At 41.2% G+C, this 20,459-nt stretch overlaps 1 protein-coding gene and 1 long non-coding RNA gene across 3 annotated transcripts; one reads left to right on the forward strand and one right to left on the reverse strand.

Annotated features, from left to right (window-relative positions):
• Positions 1-11,220: 11,220 nt before the first annotated feature.
• On the reverse strand, positions 11,221-17,444 carry linc.pou2af1 (lnc RNA pou2af1). The gene is made up of 5 exons (XM_017723941.2): positions 17,322-17,444; positions 14,779-14,870; positions 14,510-14,552; positions 13,840-14,069; positions 11,221-11,804 (listed from the first exon to the last, which is right to left on the reverse strand). Exons 1-5 carry the CDS (start codon positions 17,326-17,328, stop codon positions 11,481-11,483), a joined length of 696 nt encoding a protein of 231 aa, XP_017579430.1. The 5' UTR covers positions 17,329-17,444; the 3' UTR covers positions 11,221-11,480.
• LOC108443346 lies at positions 14,136-19,013 on the forward strand. 2 transcript variants are annotated; one of them, XR_005131696.1, is made up of 3 exons: positions 14,136-14,322; positions 15,689-16,095; positions 17,270-19,013. It is a non-coding gene; the product is annotated as an uncharacterized LOC108443346 (long non-coding RNA). The 2 variants fall into 2 exon arrangements; XR_001859126.2 differs by lacking the exon at positions 14,136-14,322 and having other exon boundaries at positions 15,429-16,095.
• Positions 19,014-20,459: the final 1,446 nt, after the last annotated feature.

Below are 20,459 nucleotides of genomic sequence, written 5' to 3' on the forward strand. Positions count from 1 at the left end.
AGGACTGAGGGTACAAAGTAAAATCAGGTTTAAAAATTAACTCATTGAATTAACCCATACAAAGTTAAACTGAATAAATTTTAACTTGTAAAAGTTAATTGAAGACAGGTGTTTTTACTGAGTAAAAAAATGTAACCTTATTTGCAATCATGAGAGATGGAAGGTCTTCTCTGACCTGCTTGTGTGAAATCAGGGGTGATGCACATATTTGACCCCTTCCCCCCAAAAAACCTCAGAAACCTTGAAGAATCACTGAACTTATGAAAGATGTTCACTGCTATGTCCCAGTCTACTCTGTCATTAATCAAACAATCGACTGACAAATCCAAGACACTTTGTTATAATAATTGTGAGGATTTTGTTCCCATTTAAATAAACACATAATGTATTTCAAATCAAATCAAATCAAATTTATTTATATAGCGCTTTTTACAACTGATGTTGTCACAAAGCAGCTTTACAAAAATGGGAATCACAGCACAGAGAATCAGACAAAACACTGAACATAATATACAGAATATACAGAATATACAGAAATATTTAGAGTAAATATAAAAAAAATATAGTTCATAGCAATCACTATTAAAACTGTGATAAATGAAATCAGTTAGAAGTCAGTGCCCTCTTGCATAATACCTAGTGGAATCTCGGCACTGATGACTAACACTGGCCCACCCAAATTACAGACTCCAGTGCGTAACTGCATATATTATACTTGTCATATTATAAAATTAATAGCCTATAATTATGTCACATCATAATTTTTATAATTAACGTTACTTATTATAATTATATTGATAACAACAACATCGGACCATTCAAGAGTGCATTATCAAGAGCAAAACAGGCCAGAAACTAGAAAGGAAGCAGTTGATACATAATAATAATAATAATAATAATAATAATAATGATAATAAATCTGCTTTGGGTTGTATCAGAATGCAAAAATTAAGTATCTGTTTTCTGTCAATTTTTAAGGTAGAATTGAAGGTAGAATTCAGAAAGCAATTACATCCATATTTTACTAGAATGCTTTTAATATATGTAGCCACTAAAAAATCACCTCAAAAGAAACACAAATCAGTAAACATGCTTACTAGACAATCTAAAGAGGACCGTGATTATAGCATTGTTACAAACTGCTAAAGCCTGAGTAGACTGATAAATCAATGTGATCGGTTATTAATCTCAGCGCTACTGAGCTCTGCTAAAGCCTGAGTAGACTGATAAATCAATGTGATCGGTTATTAATCTCAGTGTTACTGAGCTCTGCTAAAGTCTGAGTAGACTGATAAATCAATGTGATCGGTTATTAATCTCAGCGCTACTGAGCTCTGCTAAAGCCTGAGTAGACTGATAAATCAATGTGATCGGTTATTAATCTCAGTGTTACTGAGCTCTGCTAAAGTCTGAGTAGACTGATAAATCAATGTGATCAGTTATTAATCTCAGTGTTACTGAGCTCTGCTAAAGCCTGAGTAGACGGATAAATCAATGTGATCAGTTATTAATCTCAGCGTTACTGAGCTCTGCTAAAGCCTGAGTAGACTGATAAATCAATGTGATCAGTTATTAATCTCAGCGTTACTGAGCTCTGCTAAAGTCTGAGTAGACTGATAAATCAATGTGATCAGTTATTAATCTCAGCGTTACTGAGCTCTGCTAAAGCCTGAGTAGACTGATAAATCAATGTGATCGGTTATTAATCTCAGTGTTACTGAGCTCTGCTAAAGCCTGAGTAGACTGATAAATCAATGTGATCGGTTATTAATCTCAGTGTTACTGAGCTCTGCTAAAGCCTGAGTAGACTGATAAATCAATGTGATCAGTTATTAATCTCAGTGATACTGAGCTCTGCTAAAGCCTGAGTAGACTGATAAATCAATGTGATCGGTTATTAATCTCAGTGTTACTGAGCTCTGCTAAAGCCTGAGTAGACTGATAAATCAATGTGATCGGTTATTAATCTCAGCGTTACTGAGCTCTGCTAAAGCCTGAGTAGACTGATAAATCAATGTGATCAGTTATTAATCTCAGTGTTACTGAGCTCTGCTAAAGTCTGAGTAGACTGATAAATCAATGTGATCAGTTATTAATCTCAGTGTTACTGAGCTCTGCTAAAGTCTGAGTAGACTGATAAATCAATGTGATCAGTTATTAATCTCAGTGTTACTGAGCTCTGCTAAAGCCTGAGTAGACTGATAAATCAATGTGATCGGTTATTAATCTCAGTGTTACTGAGCTCTGCTAAAGTCTGAGTAGACTGATAAATCAATGTGATCGGTTATTAATCTCAGTGTTACTGAGCTCTGCTAAAGTCTGAGTAGACTGATAAATCAATGTGATCGGTTATTAATCTCAGTGTTACTGAGCTCTGCTAAAGCCTGAGTAGACTGATAAATCAATGTGATCAGTTATTAATCTCAGCGTTACTGAGCTCTGCTAAAGCCTGAGTAGACTGATAAATCAATGTGATCGGTTATTAATCTCAGTGTTACTGAGCTCTGCTAAAGCCTGAGTAGACTGATAAATCAATGTGATCGGTTATTAATCTCAGTGTTACTGAGCTCTGCTAAAGTCTGAGTAGACTGATAAATCAATGTGATCAGTTATTAATCTCAGCGTTACTGAGCTCTGCTAAAGTCTGAGTAGACTGATAAATCAATGTGATCAGTTATTAATCTCAGCGTTACTGAGCTCTGCTAAAGTCTGAGTAGACTGATAAATCAATGTGATCAGTTATTAATCTCAGTGTTACTGAGCTCTGCTAAAGCCTGAGTAGACTGATAAATCAATGTGATCGGTTATTAATCTCAGTGTTACTGAGCTCTGCTAAAGTCTGAGTAGACTGATAAATCAATGTGATCAGTTATTAATCTCAGTGTTACTGAGCTCTGCTAAAGCCTGAGTAGACTGATAAATCAATGTGATCGGTTATTAATCTCAGTGTTACTGAGCTCTGCTAAAGTCTGAGTAGACTGATAAATCAATGTGATCGGTTATTAATCTCAGTGTTACTGAGCTCTGCTAAAGTCTGAGTAGACTGATAAATCAATGTGATCGGTTATTAATCTCAGTGTTACTGAGCTCTGCTAAAGCCTGAGTAGACTGATAAATCAATGTGATCAGTTATTAATCTCAGCGTTACTGAGCTCTGCTAAAGCCTGAGTAGACTGATAAATCAATGTGATCGGTTATTAATCTCAGTGTTACTGAGCTCTGCTAAAGCCTGAGTAGACTGATAAATCAATGTGATCAGTTATTAATCTCAGCGTTACTGAGCTCTGCTAAAGCCTGAGTAGACTGATAAATCAATGTGATCAGTTTTTAATCTCAGCGTTACTGAGCTCTGCTAAAGCCTGAGTAGACTGATAAATCAATGTGATCAGTTATTAATCTCAGCGTTACTGAGCTCTGCTAAAGCCTGAGTAGACTGATAAATCAATGTGATCGGTTATTAATCTCAGTGTTACTGAGCTCTGCTAAAGCCTGAGTAGACTGATAAATCAATGTGATCGGTTATTAATCTCAGTGTTACTGAGCTCTGCTAAAGTCTGAGTAGACTGATAAATCAATGTGATCGGTTATTAATCTCAGTGTTACTGAGCTCTGCTAAAGCCTGAGTAGACTGATAAATCAATGTGATCAGTTATTAATCTCAGCGTTACTGAGCTCTGCTAAAGCCTGAGTAGACTGATAAATCAATGTGATCAGTTATTAATCTCAGTGTTACTGAGCTCTGCTAAAGTCTGAGTAGACTGATAAATCAATGTGATCGGTTATTAATCTCAGTGTTACTGAGCTCTGCTAAAGTCTGAGTAGACTGATAAATCAATGTGATCGGTTATTAATCTCAGCGTTACTGAGCTCTGCTAAAGCCTGAGTAGACTGATAAATCAATGTGATCAGTTATTAATCTCAGCGTTACTGAGCTCTGCTAAAGCCTGAGTAGACTGATAAATCAATGTGATCGGTTATTAATCTCAGTGTTACTGAGCTCTACTAAAGCCTGAGTAGACTAATAAATCAATGTGATCAGTTATTAATCTCAGTGTTACTGAGCTCTGCTAAAGTCTGAGTAGACTGATAAATCAATGTGATCAGTTATTAATCTCAGTGTTACTGAGCTCTGCTAAAGCCTGAGTAGACTGATAAATCTAATAGCTAGCTAATGCAACGGTGGCATGTTTTCCAGGTGCTCGTGTCCTGGACGTCGCCCGGCGGCTTCCTGCGGTGCTCTGGCACCGTGGGGATCCTGGCACCGTTGTAGTCCATGTGGGGACGAACGACACGTCCGGCCGGTGCAGTGAGGTCCTGAAGGAGCACTACCGGAGACTTCTGGACACCGCTCGCCAGCGGACCGACGCCAGGATCATCGTCTCCGGACCCCTGCCCACCTACCGCCGCGGGAGCCTGAAGTTCAGCCGCCTCTACGCACTCCACTGCTGGCTGCGGGAGTGGTGCCCTACCATCGGCGTGGACTTCGTGGACAACTGGGAGAGCTTTCGGGAGCGACCGTCCCTCTTCCACCGCGACGGGCTTCATCCCAGTCCCCTGGGATCCACCGTCCTCTCTGGAAACATTGAGGCGGTGCTACGCCGGGACTGACTGCCTGTATTCAGTCATACCGGGCAGGTTAGTGGGCTTAATAATAGTCCATTTAGTGAGAAATACTGCTCTAATTATTTACCCTACCACTTTTCTGATTACACTACTGGAAATAATATTTCTGTGTCACTTTCTCAGAACAGTGTAATTAAACCTTCTAAGATTGAGACTGTGTCTGTCCCCCGTGTAACGCGAAATCGGAATAATCAGAAAATCTGTTTTAACAATCTAATTAGAATTAAAACAAACGTATCCGTCTCTCAGAGTACTAGCAACGTCCGTATTAAAATAGGGCTTCTAAATATAAGATCGCTAGCACCTAAATCAGTTATTGTAAATGAAATTATTACTGATAATCAGCTTACTGCACTATGTCTCTGTGAAACCTGGGTTAAACCTGACGAATACATTGCTCTAAATGAATCCACTCCCCCAGGCTTTAGCTATTATAGTTACCCACGCAGGTCCGGTCGTGGTGGTGGGGTAGCCACAATATATGATTTAGTTCTAGGTGTAACTCAGAACTCAGGGTTTGATACTAAGTCGTTCGAAGTTCTTAGTCTTAAAGTAGCAGGTCCGTCTCCTGCTTCCAAAACTCAGCATTCGTTTCTACTGATAACAGTGTATCGTCCTCCTGGACCATATTCAGAGTTTATTAGTGAATTTGCTGATTTTTTAGCAGCAGTAACTCTTTCCTCTGATAGGATCGTTATTGCAGGCGACTTCAATATTCATTTTGAAAAGGATCAGGACCCACTAAAAATTGCTTTTAAATCAATTATAGATGCTCTAGGCCTCAATCAAAATATTATAGGCCCCACTCACCGATGTAGCCATACATTAGACTTAGTTCTGACAATGGGTATTGAAGCAGAGAATATAGTCAGTTTTTCACAAAATGACTCAATATCCGACCATTATTTAATCATGTTTGAAGTTGTTCTTAGTCAAGAAATCCTTCAGCCTCCCCGCTACAGTAACAAGCGTAAAATAACAACCTCAACAGCCAATTCGTTTATAAATAACCTCCCAGACTTAAACAGCTCCTCTCCGTCTAATGAAATAGATCTCGAACGCATAACTGAACATTTTCAATCTGTGCTCCGCTTTAACCTAGATAGTGTTGCGCCGATGAAAATAAAACCGATCAGGGATAAAAAGCTAGCCCCGTGGTATAATGACCACACGCGCACATTAAAACAAACAGCTCGTAACTTTGAACGTAAATGGCGACTCACTAAACTAGAATCCTTCCGACTTGAGTGGCAGCATAATATGACGAACTATAAAAAAGCGCTAATTAAAACTAAATCACAGTACATCTCAGCTCTCATTGAAAAAAACAGAGACAACCCGAGATTTCTGTTCAGTACTGTGGCTAAACTTACTAAAAATCAAAAACAAACTAGCTCCGTTATCCCTGACACCATTAATAGTAACGATTTCATGAAGTTCTTAGATGATAAAATTAATAATATTAGACTAGAAATTCAGTGTCACTCACATAACATACTGCACCAGCTCTGAGCCACACCTAGAGAATTTTATCCCAGTTATAGAAAAGGATTTGCTTAATATAATTAGCTCATTAAAATCGACGTCATGCTTATTAGATCCTGTACCTACACAGCTATTTAAACAGGCACTGCCTAAGGTTGGGAACTCATTACTAGATATAGTCAATTCATCTCTCAGCTTGGGCTATGTACCTAATTCTCTCAAATTGGCAGTCATTAAGCCCATCATAAAAAAGCCAAATCTGGATCCCTGTGAGCTGGCTAATTATAGACCGATTTCCAATCTCCCCTTCATAGCCAAAATTCTTGAAAAAATAGTGTTTAAGCAGCTGTGCTCTTATTTACAAAACAATAGCATTCATGAAGTTTTCCAATCAGGATTCAGACAAAATCACAGCACAGAAACCGCCTTGCTAAGAGTAACAAATGACCTACTTTCTGCACTCGATAGGGGCAGCACTGCCATTCTTGTGCTCCTTGATCTCAGTGCTGCCTTTGACACTATAGATCACGCTATTTTGCTCAATAGATTAGAAAATCTTATAGGAATTAAAGGATCCGCCCTCACCTGGTTCAAATCCTATCTTAGTGATCGCTACCAGTGTGTTCATTTAAAGAATAAATGCTCTTATCAGTCTAGAGTTAAATATGGTGTCCCACAAGGGTCAATTCTGGGCCCAATACTCTTTACACTCTATATGCTACCGCTGGGTAAAATAATCCGTAGGCACGGTATTAACTTTCACTGTTATGCAGATGACACCCAACTTTACATATCAGCTAAACCCAATGAGGACCTCTGTCTAAACCAAATAACTGACTGTATTAGAGAAATAAGAAAGTGGATGACACTTAATTTTCTCCTACTAAATTCAGATAAAACTGAGGTCCTCCTACTAGGTCCCAAACTTGATAAAATCGATAATATTGTAGTAGAAATAGATGGTCACCTAATCATACCAGGTAAAACGGTGCGAAACTTAGGAGTCATTTTTGACTCAGTTCTTTCATTCGATGTGCATATATGCAGCATAGTTAAAACCGCATTCTTCCATCTACGTAATATAGCTAAACTCCGCAACATACTCTCTCATGCAGATGCTGAGAAGCTGGTGCATGCATTCATAACCTCTAGACTGGACTACTGCAATGCTTTGTTGGCTGGAAGTTCATGTAAATCTTTGAATAAGCTCCAGCTGGTTCAAAATGCAGCTGCTAGGGTGCTCACCAGAGCTAGAAAATTTGATCATATTACACCAATCCTCTCATCCCTACATTGGTTACCTGTTAAATTCCGTATAGACTATAAAATACTCCTTTTGACGTATAAATCTCTTAAAGGGCTGGCCCCGCAATATCTGGCGGAACTCCTTATCCCTTATAACCCGCCACGTACACTCCGCTAGCAAGAGGCCGGCTTATTATCAGTCCCGCGTATTAGAAAAAACAACGCATTAGGTAAAGCTTTCTCTTATAAAGCTCCGCAACTTTGGAATAATCTCCCTATTAATATACGGGACTCAGACACACTCTCAGTCTTTAAATCCAGACTCAAAACATTTCTTTTTGAACAAGCTTTTAGATAAATTTATCATAGCGGTTCTCTCTAGCTGTAGCCTGCAGCTATTCTACTATTGTCCAGTGCACACAAACTTAGTCTGTACTGTTGGTCTCCCTTTAACGATTTCTCTTACAGCTCACACACCAAACACAAACCCTGTTCTAATCATTATCTTTCTCTTTTTCCCCTCATGTCCTGAGCTGCTGTCTGGAGGTGTCCATCCAGGGTCCCTGTGCTTTTTCACAGGCGTGCCCCGCTCTTCAGCATAGTATAAAACCATTCTAACCTCTTTTTCTTCCCTCCCACTCTGTTCTCTCTCTCTGTCTCTCTCGCATGCGTCGAGATGTTCGGTTGGCCTGTCTGGAGGTGCCGATTCGTGTTTGCAGCACTCTGGAATCGGCCCTGTCCCGCTCAACAGGGATTAACACAACCCTTCTAACCTATCTTTCTTCCCTCCCACTCTGTTCTCTCTCTCTATCTCTCTCACATGTGTCGAGATGCCCCGTTGGCCTGTCTGGAGGTGCCCCATTCGTGGTTCCAGCGTTCCAGCCATCTTTTTGCACTCTCTTTGTACTGTTGTTCTTGTTTCTGTTCTGTTTCTTCTGTGCGGGTCGACCCACGTGGGTTGGGTTCCTCGGACTGAGCCTTGGTCCCTTCTAAGGTTTCTTCCTCTTAAAGGGAGTTTTTCCTTACCACTGTAGTCACCACAAAATTGGCTTCACTGTGGTGATGCTCATAAGAGGCGTGGACCTGTTTTTCTGTAAAGCTGCTTTGTGACAACCTTGTTGTAAAAAGCGCTATATAAATAAACTTGAATTGAATTGAATTGAATTGAAATCAATGTGATCGGTTATTAATCTCAGTGTTACTGAGCTCTGCTAAAGCCTGAGTAGACTGATAAATCAATGTGATCAGTTATTAATCTCAGTGTTACTGAGCTATGCTAAAGCCTGAGTAGACTGATAAATCAATGTGATCAGTTATTAATCTCAGCGTTACTGAGTTCTGCTAAAGCCTGAGTAGACTGATAAATCAATGTGATCAGTTATTAATCTCAGTGTTACTGAGCTCTGCTAAAGCCTGAGTAGACTGATAAATCAATGTGATCGGTTATTAATCTCAGTGTTACTGAGCTCTGCTAAAGCCTGAGTAGACTGATAAATCAATGTGATCAGTTATTAATCTCAGTGTTACTGAGCTCTGCTAAAGCCTGAGTAGACTGATAAATCAATGCCATTAAATCATTAAAAAACTGTACATGTATAAGGGGAATCTGAGGGCTCTTGCTGAAAGGCAGGTTGAGCTGAGGTGAGCACGGCTGAGGGGAATTCCACCAGGCTCCGCAGTAGACTTAGGGAACATGTGGGTCCGCAGGCCGGGGACACGGGACACGCCCCTTTGTTTGACTGTAAAACATTGTCTTATGCTCGAGTTAATATGTAGACTGCTCAATGAGCCATTAAATGTCTGTGCTGGAGCATACAAAATCACAAAGATTCGTATGAAGTCACAGCTCCAGTATCAAATGAGGGGAAAGTGTTTCTTGGTGCCTGTATTTGAATAACAGTCCTTTCATGTGGATTTTGCACATGCGTATGTTTCGGGTGCACCAGCACATCAAAATCCCCATAGTTCAAGAAACACATTTAGGCTGCCACTAAAAGCACACACTATGCTATACTATACTATACTATACTATACTATACTATACTATACTATACTATACTATACTATACTATACTGTACTATACTATACTATACTGTACTATACTATACTGTACTATACTATACTATACTGTACTATACTATACTGTACTATGGTTCTTCAAGGGCTCTTTAGTAAAGGCAATGGTTCCAATTATTGTAATGAGTTCTGCATACCCATTTGCATACCTCAATGGTTCTTTATATTGCCAATGGTTCCATGCAGAACTGCTGTCACAAGCTTGACATCGTAACAATGGCGAAGCTTCATTTGATGCTATATAAAATAATTTTCAAAAAGGTGCTATGTAGAAACATAATCTGGAGAACCGTGTCACCATACAAAGAACAGAAGTGCTTCTATACAGATCTCATTATTCTAAGTAGAACCATTGCCTTTACCGGAGAAGCCTTAAAGAACCTGTTTTTTCTCTGTATATGCTATGCAGGCCATTAAGTTCAAGTTACTCATTTTTCAGGATATTTCTGAGAACATTAGATATAAAATAATCCACTTGCTTAAGGAAGAAGAAAGTTAGAGGAAAATAAGGCAAAAAGGGGGTTTTCAAGAAAACTGGATGGGAAATGAGATTATTTATGTCATGAGAAGCAGAAAATGCAGAAACTGAACGTTCAAGGTGTGAAAACATATCTCTGCAGGTGACTTGGAAAAAATGAGAGCAAGACCGGAAGCTGTAATAAAGGCAAAGTTTGAAAGCACTAAATATTGGAAAACATGGCTGTAATCTTCAGTTAAAGCTTCCTGATGCTGAGAAGGGAATTTGATGTTTTGATTGAAATTCAAACTTAAACAGAGTGGCTTTTATTTCTACAGTCGCATGGAAAAGTTTGAACGCCGCCAAACATGTTTTGTTGATTTTCTAAGTGAAAGTTGGTTAAAAGGTCCAGGAAAACTCCTTTTATTTCACGCATGTACAGTCGTATGCAAAAGTTCGGACTCGCCTGGTCAAATCACAGGTTGTGTTGGTTATTTAAGTGAAAGCAGTACACATCCTTTACAGAGCAAACATCCTCTGCACACTTTAAAGACCCATATCCTGCGTTCCTTTTGTGTTTTTGTCCTACTGAAATCGACTCAGTAGGACACGTTTGTTGTTCATTCATGACCATTTTCTATTTCATCCTCCAGGGGAACAACACGGCATTGTCTGCAAATTTTAGCGCACAATTTCTGTTTATGTTCTGAGTGTAACATAATGGGAAAAATAGAACAGAAAATGTTTTTATTTGTGCCCAAACTTTTGCATTAGACTGCATTAACTGATTACTTGGTGTTGAAGAACAAACACCTGTGTTTGTTCAAGTCCACTGTGAAAATGAGCCCTATAAGCGGTCATTCAACAGTGGGGATTTGCTGTGTGGAAATGATAGAATACATTTGAGTGCTTGTGATGAAGGGCTGTGGCCAGAATGTCTTCACTGGGCTAAAAGCCAGCTCAAGCTGCAGTATCCCAACACACCACCCTCATCCAGTATCACAGCCTAGTCTTCAGCACCTGGCTTCTTTCGAGCTTTATTTCACCTGCAGGCTATTTGCCCTGCACAGCAAGCTCGGCAGTGATGAATGATGTCTACTGTGTTTATTTATGTCCAACTGCACTCAAACAAATACTGTATCTATTCATTCAACCCCAAAGATTTTGAGTCATTCGTTCACTTATAACATCATAGAAACCCTTCAGATTTGATTCAAAAGGTAAATAAAGTGGTTTTCACTTGAAAAGATGAGTCATGAGCTGACTATTGGAACCTGAAGAGTTCCCACCTTTTCATCGGTTGGGTGAAAGTCAAGTGAACCACATGACAGGATTACGAAAAAATATTGATTTTATTGTGGGAAAAAAAAAGAAGAACAATTTGTTCATCACTGACAATAACGAATAAAACTCCAGCTGTTTGAAACTGATAAAACATGTCTTGATATTTATAAAAAAATAGCTCACTATTGTGAAAAAACTGTAATTGTGAGTTTTATAGTTTTGGTATAAAAAAAAAAAAAACACTATGATGAAAGTTGTAATCAAAAGCGTTTCATGACACTGTACAGACAGTCATTGGACAAAGTGCTTTTAAAGGTAACACAGCTCAGAGCTTGATGATTCCCTCCTGCAGTAGAAGTCATCCCCAAAGGTCGGGTAAAAACAGTCTGAAGAGCTGTAAACTGAGTATTCTGAGGCTGTTCCAGCGTCCTGCAGCGCGGGCCAGTGGCAAAAGCCTTGCTGCAGGTCACAGTGCTGGTAGTGGAAGCTCTCGGAAGCAAAACTGGAGTTCAGGTCCAGCCGCGATGGAGAGCTGTAGCACGAGGAAGAGGAGGAGTGAGACTCAGGAGGGGAGTAGCTGTTGTAATCTGCTGGACTGGGCAGGTTGAAGGAGTGTGTTGGTGAGCTGGAAGCCTGGAAAGAGCAGGTGGTCACATGACAACAGGTTTAATTGACACATCATCTAAATACGTTGTTAAGAAATAACCTGAAGTTCTAATAAAAAAACTTTTTTTATTGTATACATTTTTAATCCTATGTCAAATTTCAGGTTGTGTTGTTTTTCTAATCTAATCTAATTAACTGTGCCAGCTGTAATTCATCTTACACGACCGTTTTCTAACCTCTCTTCATCCCTTACAATTAAACAGGCTGTTGTTGTTGCTGTGCCTTTAAGACTGATATATAGCATCCGCCTCTTTTCTGACTGGCTGCTCTGTATGGGGTGAAACACCCCTTATAACTTCAACAGGAATTCAAAAAAATCTTTTTTCACACTCACAACGTATTTAATAAAGAACTATTCCCTTCCTGAAAGCTATAAAAATAATTCGGAAGCATTGATCCTCGAACTCCATCTACTGTGGAGAATTATTAGTCAAATGCTAAAAATCTGTGAACGTATCTTATCTAAAAAAGCATGGTGGTGGGTCTAAGTCACTTTCCTGAGAGAATTTTCTATGTATATGTATGTTTATGTTTATATGTACCTGTGTTAATATGCCTTTTTATTTATAACCCAATAAAATGTCATTCACAAGACCTTCACTGAAAGCTTCATATAAAAGGTCCCTAAGAAACGAGCCCATCATAACCTTGTTTATAAGGTCAAATCACAAGGTAGAAGCATAAAATCCAGCTAAACTTTAGAGGACACTGCAAGAAAGCCTTCAGACATTTTTGGTCATTATACCGGTCAGCTGTTTCGGGGGTGGCTGATTCATCACTTAAGTTTTATTGGACTCTACGTTTTAAACCAACCCAGTTCTACTTACATATGCGCATTTGAATACCATAGAAAAACGAGGATGATTCAAAAAGACATTTGGGAGTGTGAAGAAGCTTTCAGACATTTAAAGGACCTTCACATTTTGTGAATTAAGAGTTTAAAAACCCTAAAACCTTTACACACAGTGGAGGTTCTTCATTTCATCTAAGGTTCATGTAAGGTTAGGACTCTTCACTCTCACACGTCCTTTGTTAAGGAACCATCCATCGAGTTTTATGGTAACCAAAAGTGGTTCTTCTGTGGTATCATTCCCAAGAACCTGATTTTTCAGCTATTGTTTTTATATGAAGGTGGTCCAGATCAAAATGCCAAATCACTAAGCAGAAGCAATAGAATGTAAAGTGTCAAGCCAAGTCAAGTCATCAGCTGTGTTTCAGCGGCTGTTGAGTTGTTACTTGGGTTCCCATCAATTCTCCACTTTAAGGCAGTACTCTCCATAAAGAGTTGCCACAAAACATTCTTTGAATGACACCACAGAAGATCCTCTTCTGGTTCCTTAAGAACCATGGGCCTCATCCACCAATATCTACGTTTTTTTCTTAAACGTGTTCTTGAGAAAAGTCCTAAGAAAAAGATTCATGACAACCTTTTTTTGGAGTTCGAAAACACCCATATGACGTAAAGGTTCTAGGAGGAACCAATAAATTGCTATAAAACCTTCATATTTTATGAAGAACCAATAGGAAGGAAGAACCCATAAATTGGTATCGAACCTTCACATTTTGAGAAGAACCCACAGGAGAGAAGAACCCGAGAAAGAACCCTTAAATTGGTATAGAAACCTGTGATGGTTCTACAACAATTCATGGGCTCTTCCTTGAACCTTTACATCATGGGGATGTTCTTTGAACTCCAAAAATGGATTGTCCACACTCACAACTTGCATTTGTAAGAATGGATCTCCTGCCCATCAAAAGGTTCACTAGGGATTTACTAGCACCTTTGGGCCTCTAAGCAGCTGAGGGCACTTTAATTCTAGGAAACTCTTATTCCAGTTCCAGCGAATGCCTATATATCAACATATATACTGAAATACTCTTTTAGTATAAGTAACTTCTTGCACTATATTAAGTATACCCTTAGCACGTCCAAGTGAAGCTGCTGCTTCATTTCAGGTGCTGTGCATTTGTTTTATAGCATAGCTGAGGAGCTCATACGCACTAAGGTGTTGCTGTAGTAGTCCGTGTATGCAGGGATGTATCCATCCATCCACGCTGCAGGGCTGCACATGGTGCTGCTGCTGGCGCTCAAACCCTCAGACGGCATCACGTTCATCAGGAGGTGCTGATCAAACGGGTCCTCCATCGAGACGTGGCCGTTGTTTGCGAAGAGCCGAGGCTGGAAATAGGCGTCTGCCGCCGAGCTGGAGGAGAAAGCGTCTCCATGGGCTGCTGGGGAGATGGAGAGAGAGCACAGCTGAGCACCGGAGGGCGTTTGAATTATTGGAAAGACTTGAGATGATGTCACGGCAGCAGCAGCCAACAAGCTAAATCACATTTGAATAGAAGTTTATAAAAAGGAGCCTGTGGAGATTGTGAGGAGCCCCCGTTTAGCCTGCACTGTGTCTGCTCTTTGTTTTGTTCCGGAGGTCTTACGCAATAGTTCCGCGAGCCAGTCGGTGATTCTGACCTCGTGTTGGAGTTAGTAAGTGTGCGGGTTTTGCTTTCATTGGGGATCAGCTCTGTACTGCTTAACCTGTTGACCAGCTTCAGTAGGAATAACGCTGTGGGCCCGGTTTGCTGTGCGCTGTAGACAGCAGCGCTGTGTGAAGGCTGGCTGAGCGTGGCGAGCTGCTGTTTAGACGTGAGTGAGCGCGCTGATGTGAACCTACCGGGCAGCGGAGCGGTGTCCGGACAGGGCAGAGCGTGGGGCTTCTGGACGGGTCCGGGGGGGAGGGGCGAGAGAGAGAGAGAGATGCAGGTTAGCCTATTCAGCTTGTTGACATGCATAACAACAAATGGCCCTGTAAATAAACGGCACAGTGCCGCTGCAGCGCCCAGTGAATGGGGGGAAGGCGTGTCAGTGCGCTGGCTGAACCGTCTCAGCCACGCCGCTGCGAGAGAGCACGACTGTCCTCTCAACACCTTCCACATGTCTTACCCTCGATTCTGCCGCCTGAAGAGCTCTGCGCTTCTGCAGCAGCTCCTTCACGGTGGTCTTCACCCGCACACCCTGGTACACTTTAGGCTTGTCTGCACAGACCCAAAAAAAGTCCTTTCAGTCATTTACATTTAGGGCATTTGGCTGACGCTCTTCTCCAGAGCGACTTCCAATCTGTTCATTTTACACAGGGAGGCGAAGGGGGTGTTAGGAGTCTTGCCCAAGGACTCTTATTGGTATAGTGTAGGGGGATTGATCCCCAGTCTACAGCGTAGAAGGCAGAGGTGTTAACCACTACACTAACCAACCAACAGTCATATGTGTTTATGATATGATATATAGAGAAAACATGAACAGTTGAACACGCTCTACGGCCTCTGCAGGCAACACAGGGAGCACAGTTTGTATTAGCTCGATAAAAACATATAGTTATAGGGAAAAATAAACATAAAATAACAAATAAAAAAAACTTTTGCTGCACAGGTTTCTATTTTATGGTTTGTTGCTTCCAGTATTGTGTTACTGTCTATTAAAACGTGCAGAATATATATTCTCATATCTCTCTCTCTCTCTCTCTCTCTCTCTCTCTCTCATATATATATATATATATATATATATATATATAGAGAGAGAGAGAGAGAGAGAGAGAGAGAGAGAGAGAGACAGACAGACACAATGGTTACCAATAGTCCACTCAATGCTGAGGAACACTCAGAGAACCATTAAATTCTCTCTGATATGAACCCTATTTGTTGTTACAGGGTTCTGTGTATAGCACCAGAAAGGGTTCTACAAGCCATAGGCCCATTTTGGAACTATACAGAACCATTTTAATAGTCTTTATGTATTCGTTGATTGATTTATTATTTGTTTATTTATGCTTGTTCATGGCATTTTTCTCGACATGTAGTGAAACACTGAAATCATTCAAATCGATTAAACGAAGCGACGGGCTGCGCTGTTTGCAAGCGGTGGTCTCCCGTGGTCTCCCTCTCCCCCTCTCTCCCCCTCTGTCTCGGGAACTCTCTGCGGTCGTTTCCTGCCGCGCAGGCAGCGAGCGGGTTATTTTGGCGCTACAGCAGCGGGCGATGGAGAAACGCAGCCCGGCCAGAAAATCTCTTCCCCCGCGTTCACAAAGCCTGCGGAGCGGAGCGGAGCGCGACTCGAACAGCTCCGGTTTACGGGAAAACCTCGTCTCAGGGCCGGAGACTCGGAGCGCTGCGAGCTGAACCGCGCAGCCGCCTGGAAACAGAGAAAAGACCGCGACGCGGAGAGCAGAGGCGGGAGGGCGGAGGGAGATCGCCCCGGAGTTAAAGAGTGAGTAGAATCGCAAACTCGGGAAAAGAGAGAGGGAGAGAGGGAGAGAGAGAGAGAGAGAGAGAGCTAAGTGAGAAAACCGCGTTAAAAAGAACCGCGTTAAACTGAACTGAGCCGAATCGGTGCGGCGTCGAGCGAAGCGCGTCTTTGTGCTCCGAGTGTCGTGGAACACACAACATATAAAACTCCTAGTCGCGCGTATAAAAGTCCCTTAAAACCTGCTTTAAAGTCTGAAGTGTAAACGCGCCGAAATGAAACTTTTTTGTTTTGTTTTTTAAAGAATACAAAGTCGTAGAAATGTTCGTGGTGATCGGAACGCAGGAAGCAGCCAGATGTCCAGATGTTCCAGAAAAAAGGGGTAAACGCAGCTGGAAGACTGGAAGAGCGTTAAAGTCGATGTTTTGTTTTGCTTTGTGGTTTGTTTTTTTTTTCATTGGCTGCGTGGTGCAAATTCAGTGGGTCGACATTAAGTGGGCGTTTTCCTGATACTCAAAAATGTGTCTAAAATTTCACACGATGGAAGAAAAAAGAGAGAGAAAATGGCTGCAGTAAGAACAACGCCACGCCATGGCTGAGCCTGTACAGGCAGAGAGAGGGAGAGAGGGGGAATGAGAGAGAGAGGGAGGGAGAGAGAGAGAGAGAGAGAGCAGCAGCGCTCAGCCTTCAGGAGTGCAGGTTCGGCTCCGAGCGGTTCTGCTCAGAAAACCCACTCACACCGTTCTGACTTCCACAAGGCTGGACCCGCTCTGACCCCCCAGCTCTCATTAGCCGCCGCCAGAGACACCAAGGTGGACTGACTGAGCGCGTCTCTCCCCTGATAAACACGCACAGAGCCAGAGACGCTCTCTGTCCCAAACACGAGCGCTTCTATTAACATTTGAAATCCAGACAAAACAAAGACGCACTCGCGAAACGCCCTCGCGCTCCTACTCAGAGCCTGCCAGTCAAAAAATACCCCGCATATGTTCTTAAAACCAACCAAAAAGCCCCCAAACCCACTTTATTTCACTCTTGCACTTGAAGTTAAAAGTCTGCAAAAGAAGCCGGGCGCCTGTTTTCTGCGCAGCAGCCCGTCTGTCTGAAGCTCAGAGCCCTTCGCCTGTGGTGTGAACCATGAATTTGCTCATCCAGTGCAGTCGTTTCTAATTCAATCTCCCCTTTCCATGTGTTCCAGGTCCCTCAAGACACGGAGAAGGAGAAGGAAAAGGCAAAGAAAGTGTACTCACCAGACATTTCGCCGTGAAGAAGAAGATGAAGATCAGAGGAGCAGCCCAAACGCCTGTCCCTGGCTCTGTTCTATGGGCAAGAACGAATTATTCACAAAAGTCTGCCAAAGTGTCAATAAAGAGCCCTTCCAGCACTCTCACCATATACAATAATATAGGAATAAAGCTGGGGATGCATTAGTTTGAGTTTTTCTGCCCTCATCCCTACTATTTAAATCCCCAAGAAGTCCATGATTTGACAATGATTTGATTGCGCGATACTTTCAATTTGAATATTCAAAGACTTCGCAAAAATACCTTTAACTTAGTGATATTCGCGATTCGAATGCATCAAACAACATCCCCCATAACAGAATATCATCTTATTTCACACTTTGAGCAAAAATGTTAAATATATTTTAACATTTTAGCATCCTTTTGATATTGCAGCTTAGAGTCTTGCTGTAAGGCTCTGTTTCCACTTTAGAGCGAGCTGAGACCCTCGGAGCACCCCTCACACCCCTCTGCGCAGCGCACCTACACCCTATAGTGGATGCAAGTGGGTAAAAAGCGCACATATGGCGATCTGAGGCCTAATTTTAATCATTTTTTATGAAATATAGGAGTAGTGGGCGTGGCATATGGTAGCAGCCATTTTTGCCATGAGAGCATCTGGGGCTTGAAGCTGTGTGTCATCTGTCAGCTACACACCGAGCACACACAGGCAGGGGCATCTGAGAGCACTCATTCCTATTTAGCAGACAAAATGACCTTGTATATAATGTGTTTTTGGAATATTTGGTGGGAAAACAAACACACTCACTTCTGCTGTCCAGGCAGCAGCAATGAAGCCCAGTTACTGGACATTCCAAAAGCCCACAGTGACCACACTTTGTCCAGCAAGTGAAGACAAAGATTCATAAGCGTTGGAGTTAATGTTAATGGCCTAATGTTTCATTTAGTTATAGGACGTCCTGTTTTATTTATTTATTTATTTATTTATTTATTATTTATTATTATTATTATTATTTTTTCCATATGGAGAAATAAACGAACATGCCATGCTCAGCCACATTTCCTCAGACCTGCCCACCAATAGATAAATAAATAATAATATATAGACATAATAAAAAATAATAATAATATATAGACATTAAGCTTGGCTGCATCAAATTTGTGAAGGGACTGAACTTCACAGGAGACCAATTTGACTCAGAATTTCATTCATTCATTCTTATAATGAAAGCATTTGCTTTTGAGGCATAAATTGCGCCAAATATGTTAATATGCACAAACAAACAAGACATAGGAAACAGCAATGATGACTTTTGTTTATGCCCTGGAGGTTTTTCCAATTTTTTAGACCAAAAGTGGCCAAATATTGCGCCAAATTTCATCCTATATCATGTTGAGCTGTGTGCCTGATGCTTTTTCGTTCTGTCCAGTGTTCTGTTCGCACATCTGGCTGTACTTCTGTATGTGTTTTATGCGCGTTGTTGCAGAGATGCGCCGAGTTATGACGGACTCATAGCTTCTGCTTCAGGAAAGCTCCACCTCCAGCACCTCTTATTTGGAGGCGATCCACCAAAACTGTTTGTAGTTCTGGCTGATTTTGTTGAGGCTGGGAGGCTGAATCAATGACGCCGTTCCAGCATCGAGTTAGTGGATCGTCGTTGAGATGCTGCACTCAATAAAAACGACTAAATACCTGTTCCTTCAGCGTTTCTCAGCTTCTTCAGAAAAGCGCCCTGCAGGTGTTCTGGTCCTGTGTCGCCACCATGTGGCCCAGACCTGCTAAACACTTTAAAAGATGGTCTTCGAGGTCTCTTCACCATTCACAGGCTTAAATGGGTCTTTGTGTGGTGAAATCGTTCTTCAGATTGGTGGAGAATGTGTTGCATGTGGTTATATACACCTCCAATAAACGTTCTTCTATTGTTATAAGCTTGACATCCTAACAATAGCAGAACCCAGAAAAATCATTTAAGCCTGCAAGTGGTTCTATATAGAACTCATGGTTCTAAAAAGACCACAGACCAATATGCCTTTATGAAAGAACTCGAAGAACCAGGTGTGCAGAGGAACCATTTGATATCAACAAAAGTCGTCCCAGCCTGCTGCACTAACCCCCCTCATCTGTGAATATGAATATCTTTGTAAGCCCATATGACTGGGCAGTCGTGGGCTGGAGGTTAGGGAACCCTGCGACCGGAAGGTCGCCGGTTTGATCCCCAGAGCCGACAGCACACGACTGAGCTGTCCTTGAGCAAGACACCTAACCCCCAACTGCTCCCCGGGCGCTGCGGATTGGGCTGCCCACCGTTCCAGTACATTAGTGTGTATGTGGCGTTTCACTTCACGGGTGGGTGAAATTTCGCCGTGGTGGGACTAATAAGGGTCTCTTAATCTTTAATTAGCATCTAAAACGTGTACAACACACGTTTCCACATCAGGTGGCTCATATTTATATTTCATTAGATTAATATTTCTCTGTTTACATTAGAAAAGAAGCTACAGTGAATTGTAAAGTACTTATTGATATTGATAAATCAGAGAAATCTATCAGCACATGCTTAAACAACGATGATGCCAAAATGGTTCTTTGGAGCGATGACTTTTGGTTCCCTGAAGAACATTTCACAGGAAGAACTATTTTTGTAGCTGAGATGTGTGAGCATAAAGAACCTTTGTAAAGAACCTGCATATATTGTAAAGATTTTATGCCATTAAATATGTCCTGAACTTATACGCTGAAGTCAAGAGCCATTTTATTCTAAAGGAGGTCTGCACTGAACAAACAAATCAGCATAGTTCAATCAGTGAGACATAAACGAAGTCATTCTGAGTGGTTTGATGTGAAATGGTTCACTATATAGAAATTTACCAGCTCTGATTTTCATTACCATAGTGCTGATGGGAGCCAGAGGTCATAATATCTATGATGTAAATGGCTGTGAACCAGTGAACCTACAGACCTTCTCAGTTTCTATATGTAATGTCCACAATAAAATAGCAGAGAATCTTAAAATGGAACACATGGGTACCATGTTGACTAAAATGCACTAAAAATATGTTTTAGGCTAAAACATCATCTAAGGCAACATTCACAACATTTGCGAGGGAGGGAGGGCATGTTTAGAACCACTAAGCTGTTCAGAC

This window comes from Pygocentrus nattereri, chromosome 17 (assembly GCF_015220715.1).
Source record: "Pygocentrus nattereri isolate fPygNat1 chromosome 17, fPygNat1.pri, whole genome shotgun sequence".
Taxonomy (NCBI): domain Eukaryota; kingdom Metazoa; phylum Chordata; class Actinopteri; order Characiformes; family Serrasalmidae; genus Pygocentrus; species Pygocentrus nattereri.